General features: G+C 40.9%; 1 protein-coding gene and 1 long non-coding RNA gene across 8 annotated transcripts in view; one reads left to right on the forward strand and one right to left on the reverse strand.

Moving 5' to 3' along the window:
* sugt1 (SGT1 homolog, MIS12 kinetochore complex assembly cochaperone) overlaps positions 1-22483 on the forward strand; it is a 144223-nt gene that overhangs the window by 10965 nt on the left and 110775 nt on the right. For all 7 annotated transcript variants that reach the window (XM_082165402.1, XM_082165405.1, XM_082165403.1 and 4 more), the window contains exon 4: positions 16079-16169. In XM_082165402.1, the coding sequence (XP_082021528.1) occupies positions 16079-16169 (91 nt within the window). The remainder of the gene's footprint in view (positions 1-16078; positions 16170-22483) is intronic.
* Positions 16176-22483, reverse strand: part of LOC309495645 — a 77131-nt gene continuing 70823 nt past the window's right edge. The window contains exons 2-3 of the long non-coding RNA XR_014204750.1: positions 17354-21185; positions 16176-16768 (exon numbers count right to left, since the gene is read on the reverse strand). This is a non-coding gene — a long non-coding RNA (uncharacterized lncRNA). The remainder of the gene's footprint in view (positions 16769-17353; positions 21186-22483) is intronic.

Consider the following 22483-nt stretch of genomic DNA (forward strand, 5'->3'; position numbering starts at 1 on the left):
TTTCGGTTTCTGTGGTAGCACCTCCCCCCCCACCTCCACAATGGCTGCATAGGTGCACTGGAACAATCCTTCCTAAAACGCATTAAACTTTCGTTTACAAAGAAGTGAAACTCACTAAGTGGTCAGGGGTGTTCACTGATATGCTCACACAAAAATCGCTGCAGAAGATGCTTTCCAACAGGTGTTTTACCATTTGTTGTAAAACTGTGGACCTATTTTTCCAAACTACTCACATCCGTACATTCTTCCGTTGAGAGCTTGAATAATAGACACTCCAGCCCACAAACAACCCCATTTCCGTTTCCGGCGGCGGAGTAATACCGTACCTCACAGCACATCCAATTCAAGTCAATGGAGTTGGACAAAAACTACGATAAAACCTGTTGGAAAGCATCTTTTCCTTGCTTTGTCCTTTAACAGCATTAACAAAAAAACAAAACAAAAACACAAGCTTAACAGAAATTATTCTGATTAGAGTGTTTTCCAACATGATGGAAATAACTTGTTTAAAGCTTAATTTTTCATCAGGCACTAATTTGCCGACTCTAAAAGCTATGCGGATCCAAGAGAAATAAAAAAAAAGGAGAATTAATAACAAAAGATAAGAAAGAAAAGTACAATGTGTGAGCGTTTTACTGAAATAGTTAACTAGGATGAATCAAGTGCTGGGTATGTGATAAGTAATGACCGTGATGCGCAATAAACTAAAAAAGCATATATCCAGCTTTTGCTTAGGCTTTACGTATTTAAAATCTTGTGTGTGTGTAAAGAGTGAATTATTCAAGCTCGTATGCAAGTCGATGTGTACAAGAATGGCAATGTATTTTATGCATTGCTCTCTACAGCGTCAGACACATAGCGGTAGGGATGTGATGTAAGAAATGGGATTGGATGTTGGAGTTGTCATTGTTTCCATCACTGCAACTTCCCGATCACCAGTATTTTCACTTGCCGTTGTGCAACGTTTACTACAGTACATTTGACCGAGTGGAATCTCTGAGCTGGTGTCAGTTGAGGTGGGGCTAATTTGCATATTCATGGTACACACATACTTAAATGAAGCAAGGGAGTGGTTACATTTAAGCTATTTTAAGGCATTAATACATTTTCTTTTCACAGGAAAAATAAATTGTCATTTTGGTGATCAAAGATGAGTTTTAAGGGATACAATTATTGACTTCAGGGGACTTTAAATAAATGTTCATTTGAAAGCAGCCTACTTCAATGTGATATGTTTCCATATCATCATGCTTAACACTGAGAATTTGCGGATATCTAAATCAGAGAAAATCATAGGTTCGGGTGGGTGGATGACTTATTTTTAACAGCGGATTCAGGTGATGTTAGAGCTGATGTTAGCGCATGAGCCCCTGTCCCAGTCAAAATAAAAGCTCCAGGGTTTATCTCTTGCAACTGTAGAAATAAGGACAAAAGTATTATAATTTCCCTACTCTAGCGTAAAATAAAATGCTTATGAAATGGTAATTTTCATTTTTTTCCCAGTAAATAATCCGAAAATAATTCGTTTTACAATATGTATTTTACTGTCATTGGAATAATAATATAAAATTGTTATTAGGCCTATATTCTAATTGTGTGGCTTCATAAAACACCAGTGTGAATGTAATGTAAACTGAGACACTCAGTCCCTCCAGGATAACGCAGGATTTTTTTCTGCTTTTTGCGGCCTAAAATGACTGGTTTTGTGGTGACTTTTCTAAAAATGTGCAGCATTTCTTGTGTAGTTTTTCAGTGAAAATACACAGCAGTCAACATTCTTCTAACATTTTTATTACTTTTCTGACGTTAAGATTGTGCTCTGTAACTTTTTAAAATTAGAACACTGATATTGTCTTAAAGGGATCGTTCCAGGGTTGCCAACTTTGGGACTTTGGCTAGAGTGAGACTCTGTAAAACATCAGTGCGCGCACGTAACCCAACCCTAATTTTAAAAATGTCAGTCCTTGTTTACTTATATAGCCTAAACCCTGATTTATGGAAAAAATAGTTTTTTCAAAATGTACAATTAATTTATTGATTGCACTGTAAAAAAAATGGGGGGAAATGTTTTTGCACTTTAAAAAAAGCAAAACAATGTTTTTCACAATTTTAATCACATTTCCTACATTTACATAACCTTTAGGGACTATGGTGATACAAAATCCAGGAAATAATTAAGTTGATTATAATGATAAATTCTGCCAAAAAGAATATAGTAGGCTACTAAACTATGTATAAGAAAAATGTCTTACTTTCTTTATTGTTTAATAGGGGCCAATTGCCAAGACTTGAGAGAATCATTTTATAAAGTAAAAAATGTTCACCATTAATGTTTTGTGTGCAAATAAAATGTAAATAATGTGAGACTCAATTTCCACTGTAATGTAGAAACAACATAAAGACAGTATATTTTAAATATTTGTTTAATGGCATTTTTTTCTGAATGAAGGCCAGTATCACTGTAGCTACTGATGTCTCCATGAAAATGATTTTTTACTTTTGAAAATTATAACAACTTTTAATATGTGAACTTAAAACTATCCTCACATAAACCCCAAAATAAATGTAATATTTACATGTGCCCTTCCAGTCTAACAGGTATGAAATATACAGAAATTGACTTGGGTTATCAAACAGTCCGCACTGCATAAATTATGAATTAAATTAGATTAATCCTTATTAAAGCTGCAAGCGTTCTTTAGTCAAGAGCAGTTAGTGATTTTCTCTGTTCCCTTTGTTCTTTGGTTAACTTTACTGACAGACAGAATTAGTGGCTGCTGTCACTTTAAAATCTGCCGCTGCTGACAGGCTCTCACGCATCTCATTTTCTCATTTACTCTTGTTCATTTAAGACTTTATGTAACTAATTTAAGACTGCTTTTCTGTTATGAGGATACTCGACAAAACGGACATTTTGGCATGTTGGTGTGTGTTATTGTTCGTTCAAGCGCGAAAGAGAACTGCCCAGCAAAACTGATTCTGACGCGCTGTCTGTGCGCTCGACACTGGCGCGAGTCTTTCTGTGCGTTGTGTGTGTGAGTGTGTGCTGGGACATTCACAGACAGCGCTATACCTGCTCATTATAACTTTCGGTGAGGTATTTTTAGTGTGTGCAAGCGACGTTCCTGGACGCGGCTGCGCGCATTGACGCAAGCAGGCGCTCCGTGTCCTGCTCGGTCCTGCTCCTCTGTGGCGATGACGGCGTGCGGTTAAAAAATCATAACAAACTAATTTGAAAGTGGGGGGACACGAACGGAATTTCGAAAAGAGGGGGGGACATGTCCCCCCTGTCCCCATAGGAAATTACGCCTGTGAGTGAAAGGCACACCATTTTATTATCTGCTTACCTTGATTGTCATCCAAACTTTCAAACGCGCATCAGTGGGCTCTGACTCCGAACCTATGCTCTGAACTCTCTCTGAACTTAACACACGCAACTGACGTATCAGATGCAAGGTTTTCAGCGAAACAACGATCAGAGAATACTGCAGTGAGAACTTTGTTGGCAGATGTTACAGCTGTGTGCCTTAAACTCCTCTCCTGTCATTAATACGCTGTGGTCTAGTCATCAACAGAAAATCAATGGATTGAGAGGGGAGAAAAATGGATTTTGGCGTGACATTTCTTGCGTGTGCGTGAGAGCGTGAGATTGATGCTGAAAGCGTGAGTGTCACGCCAGATGCGTGAGAGTTGGCAACCCTGTAGTTCGGCCAAAAATGATATTAAACCCATGATTTACTCACGCTTAAGCCGTTCGAGATGCATATGTCAATCATTTTTCAGACGAACACATTTTCAGTTATTTTAGAAAATGTCTTTAATCTTTCAGTGGTTATGATGTCTCGTTATGGGGTCCACCTCCTTCAAGTCCCAAAAATGTGCATGCATCCTTCACAAAAGTAATCCATCAAAGTAATCCATCCGGCTCCAGGGGGACAAACGAAGGCCTTCTGAGGATAATCCGTGCGGTTTTGTCGTAAAAATATACATATTTAAAACTTTATAAATGAAAATAACTGGCTTCCGGCAACGGTCGACGCGCGTTCACGGGAGATGGATGCCGGCGTATGACGTAGGACGTACGCCACGTACGAGGGTTCCTATGCTGCGTCCTACATCATACGCCGGCATCCATCTCCCGTGAACGTGCGTCGACCGTTGCCGAGGTGGACCCCATAACTTGACATTATAACCACTGAAAGATCTAAGACATTTTCTAAAATAACTGAAAATGTGTTCGTCTGAAAAATGATTGACATATGCATCTCGAACGGCTTGAGGGTGAGTAAATCATGGGTTTAATATCATTTTTGGCCGAACTATCACTTTAATGTAATTTTATTTCAAATGTAACGCCAAATAAAACAACAAACAACTCAATAAAACATTATATTGCAGTGTTTCCCACAGGATTTTCTGAAACTATGGGGCCATGGTAGTCAGGTTTAGGGGGGTCTGGAGGCATGCTCCCCCTTTAGACAATTTTATATTTTAAAAGTATTCAATCAGTTTTGTTTATACAACAGGCTTTGGAGGAATGTTTATTTGTTTATCTCTCAGTCATTACCTAAAGCCTATTGCATTGCATTGCATTGTGTTTTGCCCCCACAGTTAAATGACAGAGCTTTCATCATATCATCTTATCATGATGTCATCTTATCATGATATCATCTTACTAAGACACTTTACTGGGAGATATAGCATGACAAATGATATTTGTTTGCTTTTTAAATAGTCTGCTATACTGTTAGATCTCATTGATTTACATTTTTGGCCTTATTATAAATAACTGCAGCACATTGCTATTTTTGCTCAGTTTGGGATCAAACATATATATATTTTTAACATTTTATATTTTGTCTAAAGGTAAAAAAAAAAATTAATAAAAATCTTCCATTTTATTTTTTTATTTCTTACTATTAGTGAATTATTTCAGGCTGTACAGGGTTGATAACAAATTAGAATTTTTATAATATAACAAGAAGAACCTTAAACATAACACTTACCTACTTTTGAAGAATTCACAAAATGTATAAAGTAAACAAATGTTTCAAACAGATTAAATTGCAAAAGAACATAACTATAAAGTTTAAAAAACAAAGAATCAGTACACAAGCGGTGTCAAAAAAGCTGTGTTTACAGGTGTAACCCTGGAAAATGCTATATTACTGCTGCTCCATAAGCACCATCTACTGTCAGAGAGTGAATTTACATTTTCATTCAGTGTCTCCTTCACCCGTTCGATCTTGCTTCTCGTCCATTTTGGGGTTGTTTACTTAATGCGCAAGCCTCTTTTATGCATCACACAGGCACTGTTGATAAACTGAACTGTTGACTGAATTGTAGTGACCGATACATTGCCGAATCAACAGCGCAAACAAGTTTAGCGATCGGTTCAAGTTTAACGTACGTAACCTATTTCGAAGTTGGATTTGGCTGAATGTGTGTTGCGATGACACAAAATTTAGGCCCGAAATCTGCGGCAATTTAGAAAAATTGCAAGCCCCTCCGAATATTGTGGAGTTTAATAAACCGCTGTTAAACTAAACTGAAATTTAGTGCAGACCCGTATCATTATATATAATGTGTATCGTATCATGAATTTGTTACCAATACACAGCCGTAGTAAAAATGATAATCCATGTTTTTTCTCCAGTGTACAGAAGTGTACCTAAGAGTTTTTTTTTTAAACAGTGGATGCATAAGAAGCTTATATTTCCTAAAGACATGGACTTTTGATTTTGCATACCTCCTGACAAAAAATAAGAATTTTTATCATAATAATATAATAGTTTATAATAAATCCTATTTATAAATCCTAATGATTTATAGGCTGCATGCATGTTAACAGGTGATAAAATAAGTTATCTTACGAGAGTACTCTCGTGTTGCGTAAGTTTAGCTTACGCTACGGGAAAACTCCTTTTCTCGAGAATACTGAAGCAAAAAATTATCCTTAATTTGTAATAATTTAAAACGCATTTGCTGCAGCAGCAGACCTAGGCGAGGCAGCTCGCAAGCCTATTGGCTGCTCTGCGGCAACTGCTGCAACCTATCAGTGCGTCTGCCATGACTTCAGCGCCAATGGGAAGCTCTCCCTGCGCTACGTCATGGCCCGCCAATATGGGTGTAGCCTAGGTCTATAAATACCCATCGCTCGGGTTGCACTATGATTTCGTCTCCTTTCAGCGAAGTGGTTCACATCGCTGGATCTTCCTGAGAAGCTGCGCCGTTGAACAGCATCTAGCAGGACGAGCTCGAGCAGAGGACGCCGGCTGCATTTGCCGCCTTCACTCGCCGTGCCTGCTGTGCTATCCGGCGCCTATATCCTTTGTTTCGCTTCCGTGTGTGTTCGCCGCTGCGACACACACGTTTTCTCTAAAAGAGCCGGCATTTATAAATGCCCACCATGTCCTGCGGCTCGTGTCGAGCCACACTCCGCAACGAGGACCGCCACTTGCTGTGCGCTTCCTGCCTGGGCCGGGACCATGTGGACCACGTGCTTGCTAACGCCGGCTGCCGTGAGTGCGAAACACTGCCTCTTTCAACCCTGCGGGCTCGACAGGCTTTGTTTTCTTCTGAGTCCGCCCCTCCGATGCTTCCTGTTGGGCCGCGCCGTAAAAAAAAGCGCCGCTCTCAGAGGCCACCTGAAACTTCGGTGAGAGAGCCCTCGCCGGCAGCTTCCCCACGAGCCTCTCTCTCGGAGTCCCCGCGTCCCACCCCGTCGACACGGGAGTCCAGCGTTAGGGCTTCGGTCGATGCCGAGCTTCTCCGCCTCCTCACGAAAACCGTGGAGGACCTCGGCCTTGAGTGGACCGCGCCCCAGGAGCCTGCGCCCAACAGGCTGGAGGGCTGTTTCCTGCCAGGACGCCGCTCTTCGCCTGTTCTGAAGCCCGCTCCCTTCCTCCCCGAACTACATGACGAGCTCTCCAGGTCGTGGGGAGCCCCGTATTCGGCCAGGCTGTGGTTCTCTGTTTTCTCGGCGCTCTCCGCGGTTGACGACGCCAAGGAAAGAGGATATCTCTCCATTCCTCCGGTCGAGGAAGCGGTAGCGATTCACTTGTGTCCGCCCTCTGCGGGATGGCGGTCCAAGTCAAGCCTGCCTACTAAAGCCTGCCGGACCACTTCGGCATTGCTGCTGCCGCCGGTCAAGCCGCTTTTGCGTTACACTCCATGGCGATTCTCCAAATACATCAGGCCAACCTTCTCCGCTCCCTGGACGAGGCTGGCCCGACGTCACTTGCGTCACTTGTGGTTAACGCTGTCCGACATGTCAGACTCTGACCTCGTCACTTTCCTGGACGCTCCAGTCCCTTCGGGTCTCTTCGGTCCCTCGGTGAAGGGCTTCACTGAGCGCTATTCCAAAGTACAGAAGGCGTCTCAGGCCATGAGACACTTTCTGCCGCGGCGCTCCAGTTCCGCAGCGGGTCGCACTAAGGAAACCAGCGCCCCCACCGCCTCCGCCGCCTGCCGCACAGCATCGCCAGGCTCGGGAGGAACGTCAGCGCTCGCACTCCACTAGCCGACGCAGACCGCCTCCAGCCCGGGGACCCAGGCCCAAGATCGCGCCGAACTTTGAGCCTCCTAAGTCTTCCTAGCCCCCCTAGGAAGGCGCCGATGGCCAAGTCCCGCTGCGGCCGGACTGCCATCGAAATCGGCACGACCCACTCTCTCAGTCCCCTCAACAGAGGCGATTCGAAGAGTGTATTTAGCGGCCAACGAGCTGGTTCCTCAACTCGCTCGCCTGCACACAAACGCCGTTTTCACGGCGACCCACACAAATCTCAAAAAGAGCATTATGTCTGGTCATATTCCGGCTCAGGCCGAAGGTGTTTTGTATGTAGGAAATGTGCTCACTACCCAGTGCCCACCCCTACACATAAGCACTACCCTCTCTGTGTCTCACACTCATCCAGGGTCGAATACGGTAAAGCTGGCTCATGCCGCTCGACCGCTTAGTGTAGGAAAAGTGCCCACTACCCAGTGTTCACCCCTGCACATAAGCAGTACCCACGCAGTGTCTCACACCATATCAGTCAAACCGGCTCATGCCGTTCATGTTTCACGTGTAGGGAATGTGCCCACTGTACAGTGCCCACCCCTACCTATGAACACGACTGTATCTGTGTTACGAAGCACCCCGTGCCTCGTGCCGCGAGCTCACACAGCCTTGTCTGTAATACAACACCTTCCCGTTTCTACGGCCGGGATGTTAGTTACAAAGCCGCTGCACGAAGTGCCGACTGCCCCATTGAATATGAACTTGGTGAACAAAGTATGTCATCATGGCCGGGTTCCCGTGTCCCTGAATATCAGCGACCGGAGCCCAGATTTCATTCTACCCCTGGCCATTCACGCGAAAGCGTGGGAATCGATTCCAGGGGTCTCAAAATGGGTGCTTGAGATTGTGAGAGGGGGCTATTCGCTACAATTCGCTCGCAGACCGCCGCGCTTCACAGCCCGGGTCGAAACCTCGGTGAATCGGGAAGTAGCACACCTACTTCGCACCGAGATAGCGAATTTGCTAAGAAAAGGGGCGGTAGAGACCGTCCCCTTGGCAGAGAGCGAGTTGGGATTTTACAGCCGTTACTTAGTCCCGAAGAAGGACAGCGGGCTCCGCCCCATACTAGATCTCAGGCGTTTGAACAAAGCTCTTATGATACGCACGTTCAAAATGCTCACAACCAGACAAATCCTCGCTCGAATTTGACCGGGGGACTGGTTTATATCAGTGGATCTGAAAGACGCCTACTTTCAGATTCAAATAGCAGCCCGTCACAGGTCATTCTTGAGATTCGCCTTCGAGGGCCAGGCTTATCAGTACACCGTCCTCCCGTTTGGCCTGTCTTTAGCACCTCGTACATTTACGAAATGCATGGACACGGTGCTCGCGCCCCTCAGACGAAGGGGCGTGAGGATTCTGAACTATTTGGACGACTGGCTGATTATAGCGCAGTCGAAAGAGGAATTGGTATTGCACAGAGCGCTATTGCTGGACCATCTGGAACAGTTGGGTCTCAGAGTCAACTGGGCCAAAAGCAATCTATCTCCCAGCCAGGAAACGTCCTTTCTGGGGATAGAGTTGGACTCAAGGTCTATGTTCGGCGCGCCTAACGCGAGGCAGTAATCCAGCGCCTAGCAGCGACATTCATAGTAGGGAGGAACCTTCCCCCTCAGAGTGTTTCAGAGGATGATGGGTCTTATGGCCTCAGCCTCCACGGTGCTGCGGCTGGGTCTGCTGTACATGCGCCCTTTTCAGCTATGGCTGAGGCGATGTGTTCCAGTGCGAGCGTGGGCATCAGGTTTGCTGCGTCTCACGGTGAATCGGACATGCGCGGCAGCACTGAAACCGTGGACGAGGGCCGACTGGTACCAGTCCGGCGTGAACCTGGGCTTAGCCTCAGCAGTCAAAGTAGTCTCGACAGATGCCTCCAACACGGGTTGGGGCGCTCTTTACGAAGGGAGGCCATCGATGGGCCTCTGGTCAGACGCAGAGAAGCGTCTGCACATAAACTATCTAGAGATGAAAGCGGTCGAGAACGCCCTACAGTTTTTCCTCCCTGTGCTGAGGAACCACCACGTTCTAGTCAGAACAGACAACATGTCAGTGGTGTCCTATATAAACCGCCAGGGCAGCCTCAGGTCCCGGAGCCTTTTTGCGAGAGCAAAACGCCTCCTTATATAAGCCCAACACAATCTGTGCTCGCTGAGAGCAGCGCATGTCCCGGGCGTCCTGAACGTGGGGAATGGTCCCTGCATCCCCTGGTGGTACAAAACATCTGGGACATCTTCGGCAGAGCGGAGGTAGACCTATTCGCATCACAAGCCAACGCTCATTGCCCAATGTTCTTTTCAAAAGAAAGGGACGCACTGGCCAAGACGCCCAGACGCCCTCTCTATGCATTTCCCCCGGTCGCCTTGTTACCACAGGTAATCAAGCGCGTCAGGGAGTGCAAATGCTCGATAATCCTGGTAGCCCCGCTCTGGGAGAATCAAGTTTGGTTCCCAGAGTTGATGGAACTGAGGAACACAGCTCCATGGACGATTTCGCTGAGGAAGGACCTGTTGTCTCAGGCAGAGGGCGCAATTTGGCACCCATACATGAGCTGTGGGCCCTACATGTGTGGGCGATTAATTATTACCATTTCACCTCCCGGATGGAGTGATGAACGCGATCACACAGGCTAGAGCTCCGTCTACTAGACGGCTCTACGCGTCTAAATGGTCAGTTTTCGCAGAATGGTGTTTAGCTCATGAATTGGACCCGCTAGATTGTGAGGTTACGGTGGTGCTTTCTTTCTTGCAAGAGCTGTTGGACAGCGGGAGAACCCCATCCACACTCAAGGTGTATGTGGCGGCCAAAGCAGCATTTCAGCACAAATCAGCACTCTCGGTGAGTGCTTCGTGTCTGGAATTTGGGCCTAATGACTCTAAGGTCATCCTCAAACCAAGGCACGGTTATGTCCCGAAGGTGCTTGCGACTCCGCAAGTTATTTCCCTGTCAGCCCTCCCTGCATCCGACAGTGAGGATGGGGTTAATTTCCTTTGCCCAGTAAGGGCCTTGAGGATTTATGTGGAACGTTCTGCTGCCTTCAGGCAGACAGAGCAGCTTTTCGTTTCTTTTGGTGGCCGCGTTAAAGGGCACCATTTCAAAACAGACCCTGTCCAGATGGATAGTAGACGCTATTGCGTCGGCTTACGCTTCCAAGGGCCTGGATTGCCCCTTGGGTGTTAGGGCCCACTCTACTAGAGGTATGGCCTGGACAAGTGGGGTCTCACTTCAAGATATTTGTATGGCAGCAGGCTGGGCCTTCCTGTCTACATTTATAAGGTTTTACAACCTAGAAGTGCTTGCCCTACAGGCTAGGCTGTTCTCAGTCTGAATATGCTATATTAACAACGTCTACCCAACTCAGTTTGCTTAGACTGTTGATATATTGCAACATCCTGTGGGCCTATGCAGTTTCAAGGTTGATATATTAGATTAGATTAGATTCAACTTTATTGTCATTACACAAGTACAGGTACAAGGCAACGAAATGCAGTTTAGGTCTAACCAGAAGTGCAATAGCAGCAAGTGCAGGATATACAGTGGTTCCATAAGTGCAGAACATGGATATGTACTGAATAAATATAGAGTTGAATACTATTATAAACAAAAATTTACAGATAGATTTGTCCTATGAATATAATATACAGATAACTATTACTGTGAACAGAATTTACAGCTAGATATGTACTGAATATAATATACAGATGACTGTTACTATAAACATAATTTTTACAGATAGATATGTACTGAATATAATATACAGATGACTGTTACTATAAACAGAATTTTACAGATAGATATGTACTATGAATATATATACAGATGGCTGTTACTATAAACAGAATGTGAGCATAATATACAGATGGCTATTACTATAAACAGAATTTTACAGATAGATATGTACTATGAATATATATACAGATGGGTGTTACTATAAACAGAATGTGAGCATAATATACAGATGGCTATTACTATAAACAGAATTTTACAAATAGATATATGTATAAGTTAGGCTAAAATGAGCAGTATAACAATGGATTTAAAGTAGTGCAAATAAAGTTTGGACAGAAGCTATCCGAGTGAAAGTGCAGTGGAAGTAATTGCATATTACAGTTAAAGTACGGTATTGCAAATGTATATGTAAACAGTCGGTACTGTAAATAAACAGTCGGCAGTGCAAATTGAGCATATTCCAGTCAAGGTAGTAGTGCAAGATGCATATGTAAACAGTTGTTTCTATAATAACAGTCAATCTGTCAATATATTGCCGTCAATATATCAGTCAATATATTGCCTTAACTGTATACGTGTAAGCACCTATCTTCATAATACCCGAGTCGTTCTGCCGCTATGCGTTTATTCCACTTATACATAAGCCCCGGGCAAACTGCCCTTGGGACATTTGTGTTGGAATCTTAGCACGCGCAGCGTTTTACATGGGGTTCCCGTAGCGTAAGCTAAACTTATGCAACACGAGAGTACTCTCGTAAGAGAATGACACTCGGTTACTAACGTAACCTCGGTTCTCTCTAGAGAAGGGAACGAGTGTTGCGTAACCTGCCGTGCTTGTGCTGCGTCATGGTTTCGCTTCCAGTCGACTGAAATCATAGTGATGGGTATTTATAGGCCTAGGCCACACCCATATTGGCGGGCCATGACGTAGCGCAGGGAGAGCTTCCCATTGGCGCTGAAGTCATGGCAGACGCACTGATAGGTTGCAGCAGAGCAGCAGAGCCTAGGTCTGCTGCTGCAGCAAATGCGTTTTAAATTATAAAAAATTAAGGATCATTTTTTTCTTCAGTATTCTCGAGAAAAGGAGTTTTCCCGTAGCGTAAGCTAAACTTGCGCAACACTCGTTCCCTCTCTAGAGAGAACCGAGGTTACGTTAGTAACTGAGTGTCGTTTTCTGTAAAATAAAAATATTATTATTTTCTAATTATTATATTGTTATATTTCTTCTTAAAAACTCATGCAAAGAATAATTGACGACGGACTGTTGAATTATTAGAAAAATAATGCATACACAAGGTGGTAACGCAGCCACGACTCGAAAATGTTTTGTTCATATGATGTATTTCAAGATGTTTGTCAGGTTTTTGTTTTTTAAAACGCTCTTGTGTGTAGGACTAATTTCTTGCACATCTAATCCCAGTCCTCCTTTGCTAATTCCAAAACATAATTTTAGAGCTAGTAGGTTTGAGCCACAGATAGCAGAGTAATGCAGTTATTAATGCAGTTATTAGAGAGCGAGAGAGAGAGTCTGAATTACCTGAATCTATGCATCTCTCAACATTGTCATCAATACCATCAACACCAGCATCAATATCTGCTCCAAGAACAGCCCTGTTATTACCTCGCTAGTAGTGAGATATGTCACGTAGCTTTTAAGTTATTAAACTATTTTACTGATGAAATCGTCAGAGCAGCGCTGACAATGTTCATGTGTCAGTGTGTCCGTTTGAGTGGGCGAGAGAGCAGGAGAAAGAGAGTATGTGCTTTTGCATAATAAATACATAATTCATTAATAATAATAATAATAATAATAATTAATTACATTTATATTGCGCTTTTCTCTGCACTCAAAGCGCTTTACATAGAAGGGGAATCTCCTCAACCACCACCAATGTGCAGCATCCACCTGGATGATGCGACGGCAGCCATATTGCGCCAGAACGCCCACCACACACCAGCTTACTGGTGGAGAGGAGACAGTGATGAAGCCAATCAGTATGGGGATGATTAGGAGGCCATGATGGACAGAGGCCACTGGGCAAATTTGGCCAGGATGCCGGGGTTACACCCCTACTCTTTCGAAAGACATCCTGGGATTTTTAATGACCACAGAGAGTCAGGACCTCGGTTTAACGTCTCATCCGAAGGACATAATGCACAATAAAATGTAATTTTGTGTAATTAGTTTTTATCCTTTTGTTTAATAGGGGTGGATATCACCTCACGATACGATACACGATACATGGCTCACAATACCAATAATGTCACGATACAGCAATTTTGCAATAATCATTATATATTGCTAGACAATCGTAGAATGATACATCACGATATCTGTCGAACTATGGAAACTAAATACAAAAAAAACTGTACAAAAAAATGCTAAACTTTGACAAAAATATTTTATTTTTGTTATAATTGTGATTTTATAATATTTAGATATGAATCCAACTGAATCCAACTTGTGAAAAGATATCTTTCAGGTAGTCAAATAGCGAATAGCATATAGTGGAGCTCTATGGCCATCTAGTGGTTAAAGTGATTTTTTTTTTTTTTTTTTTTAACTGAATTTTCCAAAAAATGGGCATAAATGTTACATTAAACCATTTAAAATGATCCATGTTATCCCCATGAATGAAAGTTAGAAATCTGGGTCTTTTATAAAGTGAATTTTACATCAAATGCTGTTTTTTTGTAAAAAGCTTATTTAAATAAATATTTATTTATTTATTTATAGAAATTTAAAAGATATCATAAATTCTCCAAAAACTGCACAAATGTTGAGTAAAAACATTAACAAACAGAATAAAATTACATTTGTAAAAAAAACAAGAACTTTTATCTTGTTACAAAATTAAATGTTATTGTCTGGGGTCTCTGGAGACCCCAAAAAACACGAGTGTAGACATAAATAAAGACCATCAGAGGGTTAAACATCTCTGATTGGCCATTGTGTTCACGCTTTCAACATATACACTATGTCTGTAATTGGCTACGATGATCAATGCTTCCAAAACATGTTGTAAATAGACTATTTACATCTAGTATATCTATTATTTTACTTACACTGCTGTCTGCCATCCCATTAAAAAAAAAAAATTCTTAGGCTAGTTAACCTCTTAAGTGTCGGCCATATATATTTAGAACAATAATATCTTAGTAAAAACCTGAAGTAATATTGACAAACTATATATCATTTGAAAGCTTACAGTCTTTAGTTTTCATATGTGGTGGCTGTGATTGATCATGCCTGGTGTGAATAGCTCCATAGGGATATATTAGCCGCGTTTCCACCGAAATTACCCGGAACAATTTGTCCCAGGAACTTTTTTCCCAGGAACTTTTTTTGCCCCAGACCGGTTGCTTTCTGCGTTTACACCGCGGTCTAAAGTACCGGGAAGGTAAACTGCGCGCAACTGCTCCTCCCAGTCTGCGACGGACAGTAATCAGTTTTGAGCACCACATTTATAATAAGTATGGAGGAGATTCAAACTCTGCTGCAGTTATGTATTGGTTTACTAACGAGGTAATTAACAAAACAAAATAGACGAGCACTGATACTAAAGCGTGTTCAGAAAGCTCGTATGCGTATAAAATTAGACAACGTATGTTATCAGTTATTGTGAGATGCCTGGGACGAACGCGCAAAAATTTCCTCTTTCGCAAATACGCTTAAAAAAAAGCCTTAACCCCGTCTATCAATCATAAATAGTGACAGTCTTGTAAATAGTTGTTTGTTACTAACCTCAAAGCGCTATTTCAATCCTGTTATAGTAAATTTGTAACATGGTTTGGAGTGCCTTGCAATAGATGACAATGTGTAAACATAATGACTTAATAATAAAAGCTGTGGCAGAAAAGAGACGAGCACTGATAAAGCGTGTTCAGTAAGCTCGCAATGCTAACGTTAGATATAAAATTTGTATGTTATCAGCTATTGCGGACATTGACCGTGAGATGGCTGGGACGAACGTGCAGAAAGTTTCCTCTTCCACAAATTCCCTTAATAAAGCCTGAAACTCGTCGCCAGTCCACCAGTTTTTTTTTATTAAATTCCATATTTGCAGACAGACAACTCTTACTGCATGAAGCCACGACATGAACTGCAATAGATTTTTTAAAAAGGGAGGTTAAAAATAAATAAATGCTGCGTGGAGTCATCCAACCAAAATGCGGCGTGAACACAACCAATCAGCTTGTGCAGCGCACAAGTCCCACCCCTGAAAGTTCCTGAACTTTGAAAAAGTACTACCTCATGAGCAGGGACTATCGGAGGGGGAAATATTTACCCGGAACTTCATTTAGACCCTGGTTCCTGCGGTGTAAACACATCGAGTACCAGCCCAAAGTTCCTAGTTCCTGGGGAAAGTTCCTGCGGTGGAAACGCGGCTATTGTTTCAATTCAAGAGTGTCAATTCAATTATGACTTACAGACTTATTCGCGCTCAGTTTTTTTTTATCACTTTGCACCAGTGTACAGGTACATTTGACATCACTAGAGTTTGGTGGTAAAATACAAAAGTTTGATGTATCTTTTATTTGCTCAAGTTTTCAATTGCACAATATTCAAAAAGTAGTTGACCCAAGTGTGTATGTTTTCACTATAAGAGTGTTTTTGGGGTGACAGAGAAGTTTATCCCCTTAATTTTTTGCATATATATAGTTCATCATCCAACACGTCATCATCATACATATATCATTTAATTCTCACAATATTAGAGAAAATAAATCTGGGTCAATGTGTTTGTGTATATAATTTCTCTAATAATAATGTATATCTGTCTTGTCTTATAGGAGCTAAATGAGGCATTGGGAGAGAAAGCTGAAAATGCTGAATGGCTCTGTCAGCGGGCTTATGCCTATATACTATTGAAAGAGTACACTAGTAAGCACTCCTTTACTTGTCTATTTTTTTACTTGCATGCTACTGAAAGACTACAGAATACAATTCTGCAGAATTTAGCACTTATTTTTCTATATACTATTGTCATGTGAAATGTATAATTCTTTCTAAAATCTTTGCTTAAATAGCCTAGGTATTTATTGGGTATTTACCAAGCGGGCCACACAAGTCCTGAAAAGTGAAGCCAAATCATCTCGATCGCCCCTAGGTGGCTGGATGCAGTATAGGTCATATACTCTCCATGTCAAGTCATCTTCATCATATAGCGCTTTTAACAATGTAGATTGTTCCAAAGCGGCTTTACATTGATAATAGGAAAATAATGTAATGAATGTAATGTAATGGGACATGAGACAAACTGAACAATCAAATTACACTTCAAATAATTTTTTCCCAAAGACGGTTTTTAGTCATTTAGGCAGTTTTTATCACGCCGATGTAAGTTTGTTTTTTGTTAGTTATTTGATGCTATTAAAACGTAGGTGTGACGTCATGATCGACCGCTTCTCTGAGTGAAGTAGTCACTTAGGCACCAACTGACTTTTTTTCATGTATCTTCGGGAGGAGATTGAAGCTTAAAGCTGCCGTCGGCAAGTCTGGCAGATTGGGTCGATTAGCCAAAATTTTGAATGTTTACAACTCTCATGCCCCTCCCCACTACCAGCGAGCACCCTCCCATCGAGGTCGTGCTCGTCAGTGCGTCACTGTGCGTGTGTACCTGATTTTCTGTGAACGCGTCCGTCTCTTCAGCATCTATCAACACCATGGACTCGGAGGTAGGCTGCCCTGGCTAATCTATCCATAGATAGCAATAACCGAGGAATTGGAAGCTTGTTAGTAGATTTTCTCTCAGCCATCACGCTTCATGCAATCTCCAGGCGAACTTCAGGCATGGCGTGTGCATGTGATATTAACGTGCGCGAGTGAGGGGGGATCTGTGGCGTGTGCACGACCTGTGATTGACAGTCAGATCTCACACCCCCCTGCGCTGATTGGACCTGATGAAGCGGGAGCGCTGGATTTTTGCAAAACAAATAACACGCTCCAGGTGGAGTTAGAAGCTCGGGTTTTTTTCTAAAACCACCTTATTTATGTTGTTCTGTCGGATTATAGTGTCGATTACACTGAATATGATCAAAAAAATTTTGCCGACGGCAGCTTTAAACTATAATTTCAGCAGTTCCATAACACTTCACACACCAGCTCGAAATTCAGTAAGGACTCATATAGGTAGCCTAATGGTGCACAGCCTATTAAGCAATCATGATTTATTTGTTTATTTATTTAGCATGTAGGCCCATGAGTGCATTAAAAGTACCATTTCGGCAACAAGAACGTTTCTGAGCCAAATGAAGAATAAGATGTGTTCTGGTGACTGGCGTGTTTATTGAACCAATCAGATAAGAATAAATTGAGTCAGTGAGAAGATAATTTGATTGGCTACATGAAGAAGGTGGACCCGCCCTCCTCTTCACGCTTGCAAAACTCAATCAGTGAGAGAATCGTGCCAAAACTGGAAGCGCAGGTAAAAGAAAGAAGCAACTGTACAAATCGGGTTATTTCGGGAACTTTTTTTGCCCCATGCACACAAGAAGTCATTTAGACATTTGCAATAGATTATTTTTTTACACAAAGTTGGATTTTACGCAATTAATCTGTTTTGCAATTCCTGACTCTGTTGCTTTCAGTTGCAAATTGCTGTTCACATGCCTGCGATATTTTTGGCCGTATTTGTGCGCAAAAAACATGCCAAAAGTGTAAGCGTGGAAAAATGGAAGTCAGAAGAATACAGATCCTATTTATTTTGCATTAGCATGACGCTGCAGTTTCACAATGAAGCTAAAAAAGGTGCTTTTCCCCAATTATTTCAGTACAGAATAATATTTTGTCAGCCACATATGCTAAAAATGAGCTATCTTTTCTTTTTTCAATCTATCTGAAATACAATTAAATTGTCTTTTAGGGTCATGAACATGCATGCAAAGTTTCAACACGCTGATGTGTTGTTAAATGTGCATTCAGAAATTTACGATCTTGCTTTTCGTGGGTCAATTTAATCCATAGACAGCTATTCAAAAGCAACTGTTTAATTAATAATGTAATATTTTTTTTTCATAGTGTGATTTTTGGGTAATTATATTGAATCCAGTTTGGGACAATTTGACCCGGGCCTTACAGGCTGACGCCAGGAACCGGACAGTGCATGGGGGTTAGGTTAATGTAGTAATGTCACTGAAACTCTAAGTTTTTTTTCCTCATGCAGTACTCACACTTTCAATGCAGATATTCGTTGAATCTCTTTACACAGACAAATCTCTTTACGCACGCACAGACTCTCCCGGTGCTTGCTATGACCTGCCTCTCCCACTATTAATGCACTATACATATAATAATGAACCATCTAAAACGCTTTGAATAATTATACTACTAATACTAAATGTGATATGGTGAGAGAAATTATTTTTGCGCTTTCACTTTGAGGAGTGCTGTTCCAGCATGTGTGCTTCAGATGATCAGTGCAATCTATTACAGTTCTAATCGCAAGAAAGTGTCAAAATTACTATTCCCAAACTGTAAGATTAGTTCATCCAAAAATGTTTATTCTTGTTTACTCACTGTCACGTTGTTTTTGCACGTCACAAAAGCATTTGAACGTCTGAGTTTAGGTTATGTGCGTTGTTGTAAATCTGTTCATCATATAAAGCCACCGTGTCTCTTCGGAAGACTTGGATTTGGATTAGACACTCGATTGTTTATTTTTACGATGCATTTATGACCTTTCTTTGGATCTTTTATGTATTAGAGGAATGGACTTTAAATGGAGGGACATATCTCTCAGGTTTCATAAAAAATATCTTAATTTGTGTTTGGAAGATAAAGGTCCAATTGCATGAAAATGTCACTTTATGAGGTTTTTTAAAAGGGTCATATAATGTCATTTTTGTACAAGCTAATATGATTCTTTAGGGTCTAAATTAAAAGTTTGTAATATACTTTAATTAAAAATTCTCATTAGTATTGTAAGAAAACGGTTGTGGCCGTTTTGCCACAACAGCACACGTGGAGTGTTGCCTTGACAACAGTTGAGGGTAACGTTATATTTTGAAGAATGGCAGCGGGAGTCTCTGAGGACACTGTGCAACCGTATCAATTTGAACCGGAGTTGGAAAACAGGACGTTTCTGAATGGTTGGTTAACGTAATGTCACTTTGATCTATCTTTGTATGTACTGGCAGGGTAGAGTAGTGAGATACGAACGCTATGTGTTACTGATGTATACGGTAGTTCATTGACAGATTGATGTTACAGCTAATGGTCATGAAAAACTTTTTTCCAGTAAATGTAGGCTTGTCAGTGATGCGTAGCGTTATCTATGCAGTGTTACAACTGTCAGGGCTGAAGCACTAACATTTTACTGATCTGTTTAAAAAATAACCAGTCTGTGAGACTGACAGTCATTAGGCACATAAACAACACATACTCGGACAGGAGTTAATACTTTTTTCAATGTTCTCGTTTATAAAGCAGTCTGGTGAAATGATTCGCGCAAACATGAAAGCATTGCTGTTGCGCGGACTATGATGACAGACAGCTTGCTCACGAGCGAGGGCGGGTCTGTGTTGAAACGCTGCTGTCAATCAACAATCGTGGGAGGAGCGTCGATTTTGTGACGTCACAAAATCGAACAGCTTGATTTGAGAAAGGGGAAAACATATAAGGAGATAAAAAAAAAAAACACTGGATGGATTTTTATCATTTTATGATGGTTGTGTACAGGCACTGCCAACACACATTTCAGTAAAATCAACTTGTAAAAGTGCATGTACCATTATATGACCCCTTTAACCTTAATATGAGTTTCTCTTGCCTGCCTATGGTCCCCCAGTGGCTAGACGTTTTGATGGGTGTAAACCAAGCCCTGGGTATTTTTGAGAAAATGAAAGCTCAGACGGGCGAATCTAGAAATCTTCCCCTTATGTCGTCATAAGGGGAAAGGTTACCTCCCCTTTCTCTTCTTTGCCGCAAAAAGAATTTGGCCCGCCCATGAGAAAATGAGCTGCGCAAGCGCGATATTGGTTTTTCCTCGAGAGACATCATGGCTTGCAAACGAGTGAAGCATGGCAGTTGCTCAGTGTTTGGATGTACAAATTAACACAAAAGTATTTTTTTAGTTCCTTCACCCGAGCCTCTGAAGAACCAGTGGGTTATGTGAATTTCTGATGTGTAATTGTTCAAGTTCAGACAGATAATCTTTCTCTCAAAGTCGTTCAGTACTGTTTATGCATCAGTAAATCAAGCCAGTGACTAAACGATCAACTTCACGTCGTTTCTCTTAGTAGGATGAAAATAATCTTACTTAAACTGTGATTAATATATACAGAAAGCAATCAAAGAACAATCCCTTTCCAATCGCCCAAGCTGTCAATCACACAGCGCAAGTTTATCTGGACACTTGCCAAAACTCGTTATTAAATCAATGACGCTGTTACGCTGTACAACGAAGCTCATACTGTACTTACCTCATGTTTGCATTGGTGAAATCATTAGTGAGAGTGCAGAAACTGCGTTGCAATGATAAGATCTTCATTCACGCGATCAACAGGCTGTCATCTGCTCAATGCTCATCACTGCAACCTTTTATGTGATGGAAATAGATCTAAATACTTAAACTTCTCACGATTCGTTAATCCCGATAGCTGTAATAGTAAAAACGTATAATAGCTATAATAGTAAAAGTTTTCGAGAGAGTTCCACATGTAATGCGAGATATTTAAAATGCAAGCATGTCAGCCAATCACAGCAGTGGGCGTTTACACTGAAGTCTCACAGCAGACACGCCCCTTCAAACAGAGCGTTCAAATCAGAGCCTAAAATCAGGCTAGGAAATATGCCTTTTATTTCTAAATTATAACAACTTTTGATCTAAAAAACATACTAACATTATAAGGGCACCCCAGGAAACATTCTAAAAGAATAAACTAATCCATGCAATGGGACCTTTAAACAAAAATCATAGTTTTTTTTTATCGAAACGACATGAAGGGTACATGATGACAGAATTAAAATTTTTGGGTGAATTATACTTTATAAATACAGTATGCTGAGCCTTGGATAAAACTAACTATATAACGCATATCATTTACATTAATTGACATACACTACCGTTCAAAAGTTTGGGGTCAGTAAGAATTTTTAATGTTATCAAAAATAAGTATCTTCTGCTCACCAAGGCTGCATTTATTTGATAAAAAACTATAATATATAAAAAAAGTATTATTGTGAAATATTATGACAATTTAAAATGACTGTTTTCTATTTTAATATATTTTAAACTGTAATTTATTCCTGTGATCAAAGCTGAATTTTCAGCATCATTACTCCAATCTTCAGTGTCACATGATCCTTCAGAAATCATTCTAATATGATGATTTGATGCTCAAGAAACATTCATTATTATTATCAATGTTGAAAACAGTTGTGTACAAATTTTTTTCAAAATTCTTTGATGAATAGAAAGTTCAAAAGAACAGCGTTTATTTAAAATAGAATATTTTCTAACATTATAAATGTATTTACTGTAACTTTTGATCAGTTTAACTCGTCCTTGATGAATAAAAGTATTGATTTGATTTATTTTCCCCAAAAATAAAATTACAATTCTTACTGACCCCAAACTTTTGAACGGTAGTGTTTAATGTTACAAAAGCTTTAGATTTCAGATAAATGCTGTTCTTTTGAACTTTCTATTCATCATAGCATCATGAAATAAAAATGTAAATAACTCTTTTCAACATTGATAATAATCATAAGTGTTTCTTGAGCATCAAATCATCAAATTAGAATGATTTCTGAAGATTGGAGTAATGATGTTGAAAATTCAGCTTTGATCACAGGAATGAATTACACTTTACTATATATTCACATAGAAAACAGCTGTTTTAAATTGGAATAATATTTCACAATATTACTGTTTTTGTTTGTATTTTTAATCAAATAAATTCAGCCTGGGTGAGCAGAAGATACTTCTTTTAAAAACATAAAAAATCTTACTGACCCCAAACTTTTGAACAGTAGTGTATATACCCTATAAAATGTAAAATACATTTACATCTGCATCCCAAGCTTCTGCTACTGTCTCTCAACTCAAGCTACTGTCAATGGTGTCGGGCTGCAACAACTAATTTATAAAATCGATAATGAAAATAATCAACAACGAATTTGATTATCGATTAGTTACGTCTGCGCGCTGTGCTCGGAAACCATCAACCAGTCACATCGCTTTACAGTAGCGAATA

This window comes from Leuciscus leuciscus, assembly GCF_965113295.1.
Source record: "Leuciscus leuciscus genome assembly, chromosome: 3".
Lineage (NCBI taxonomy): Eukaryota > Metazoa > Chordata > Actinopteri > Cypriniformes > Leuciscidae > Leuciscus > Leuciscus leuciscus.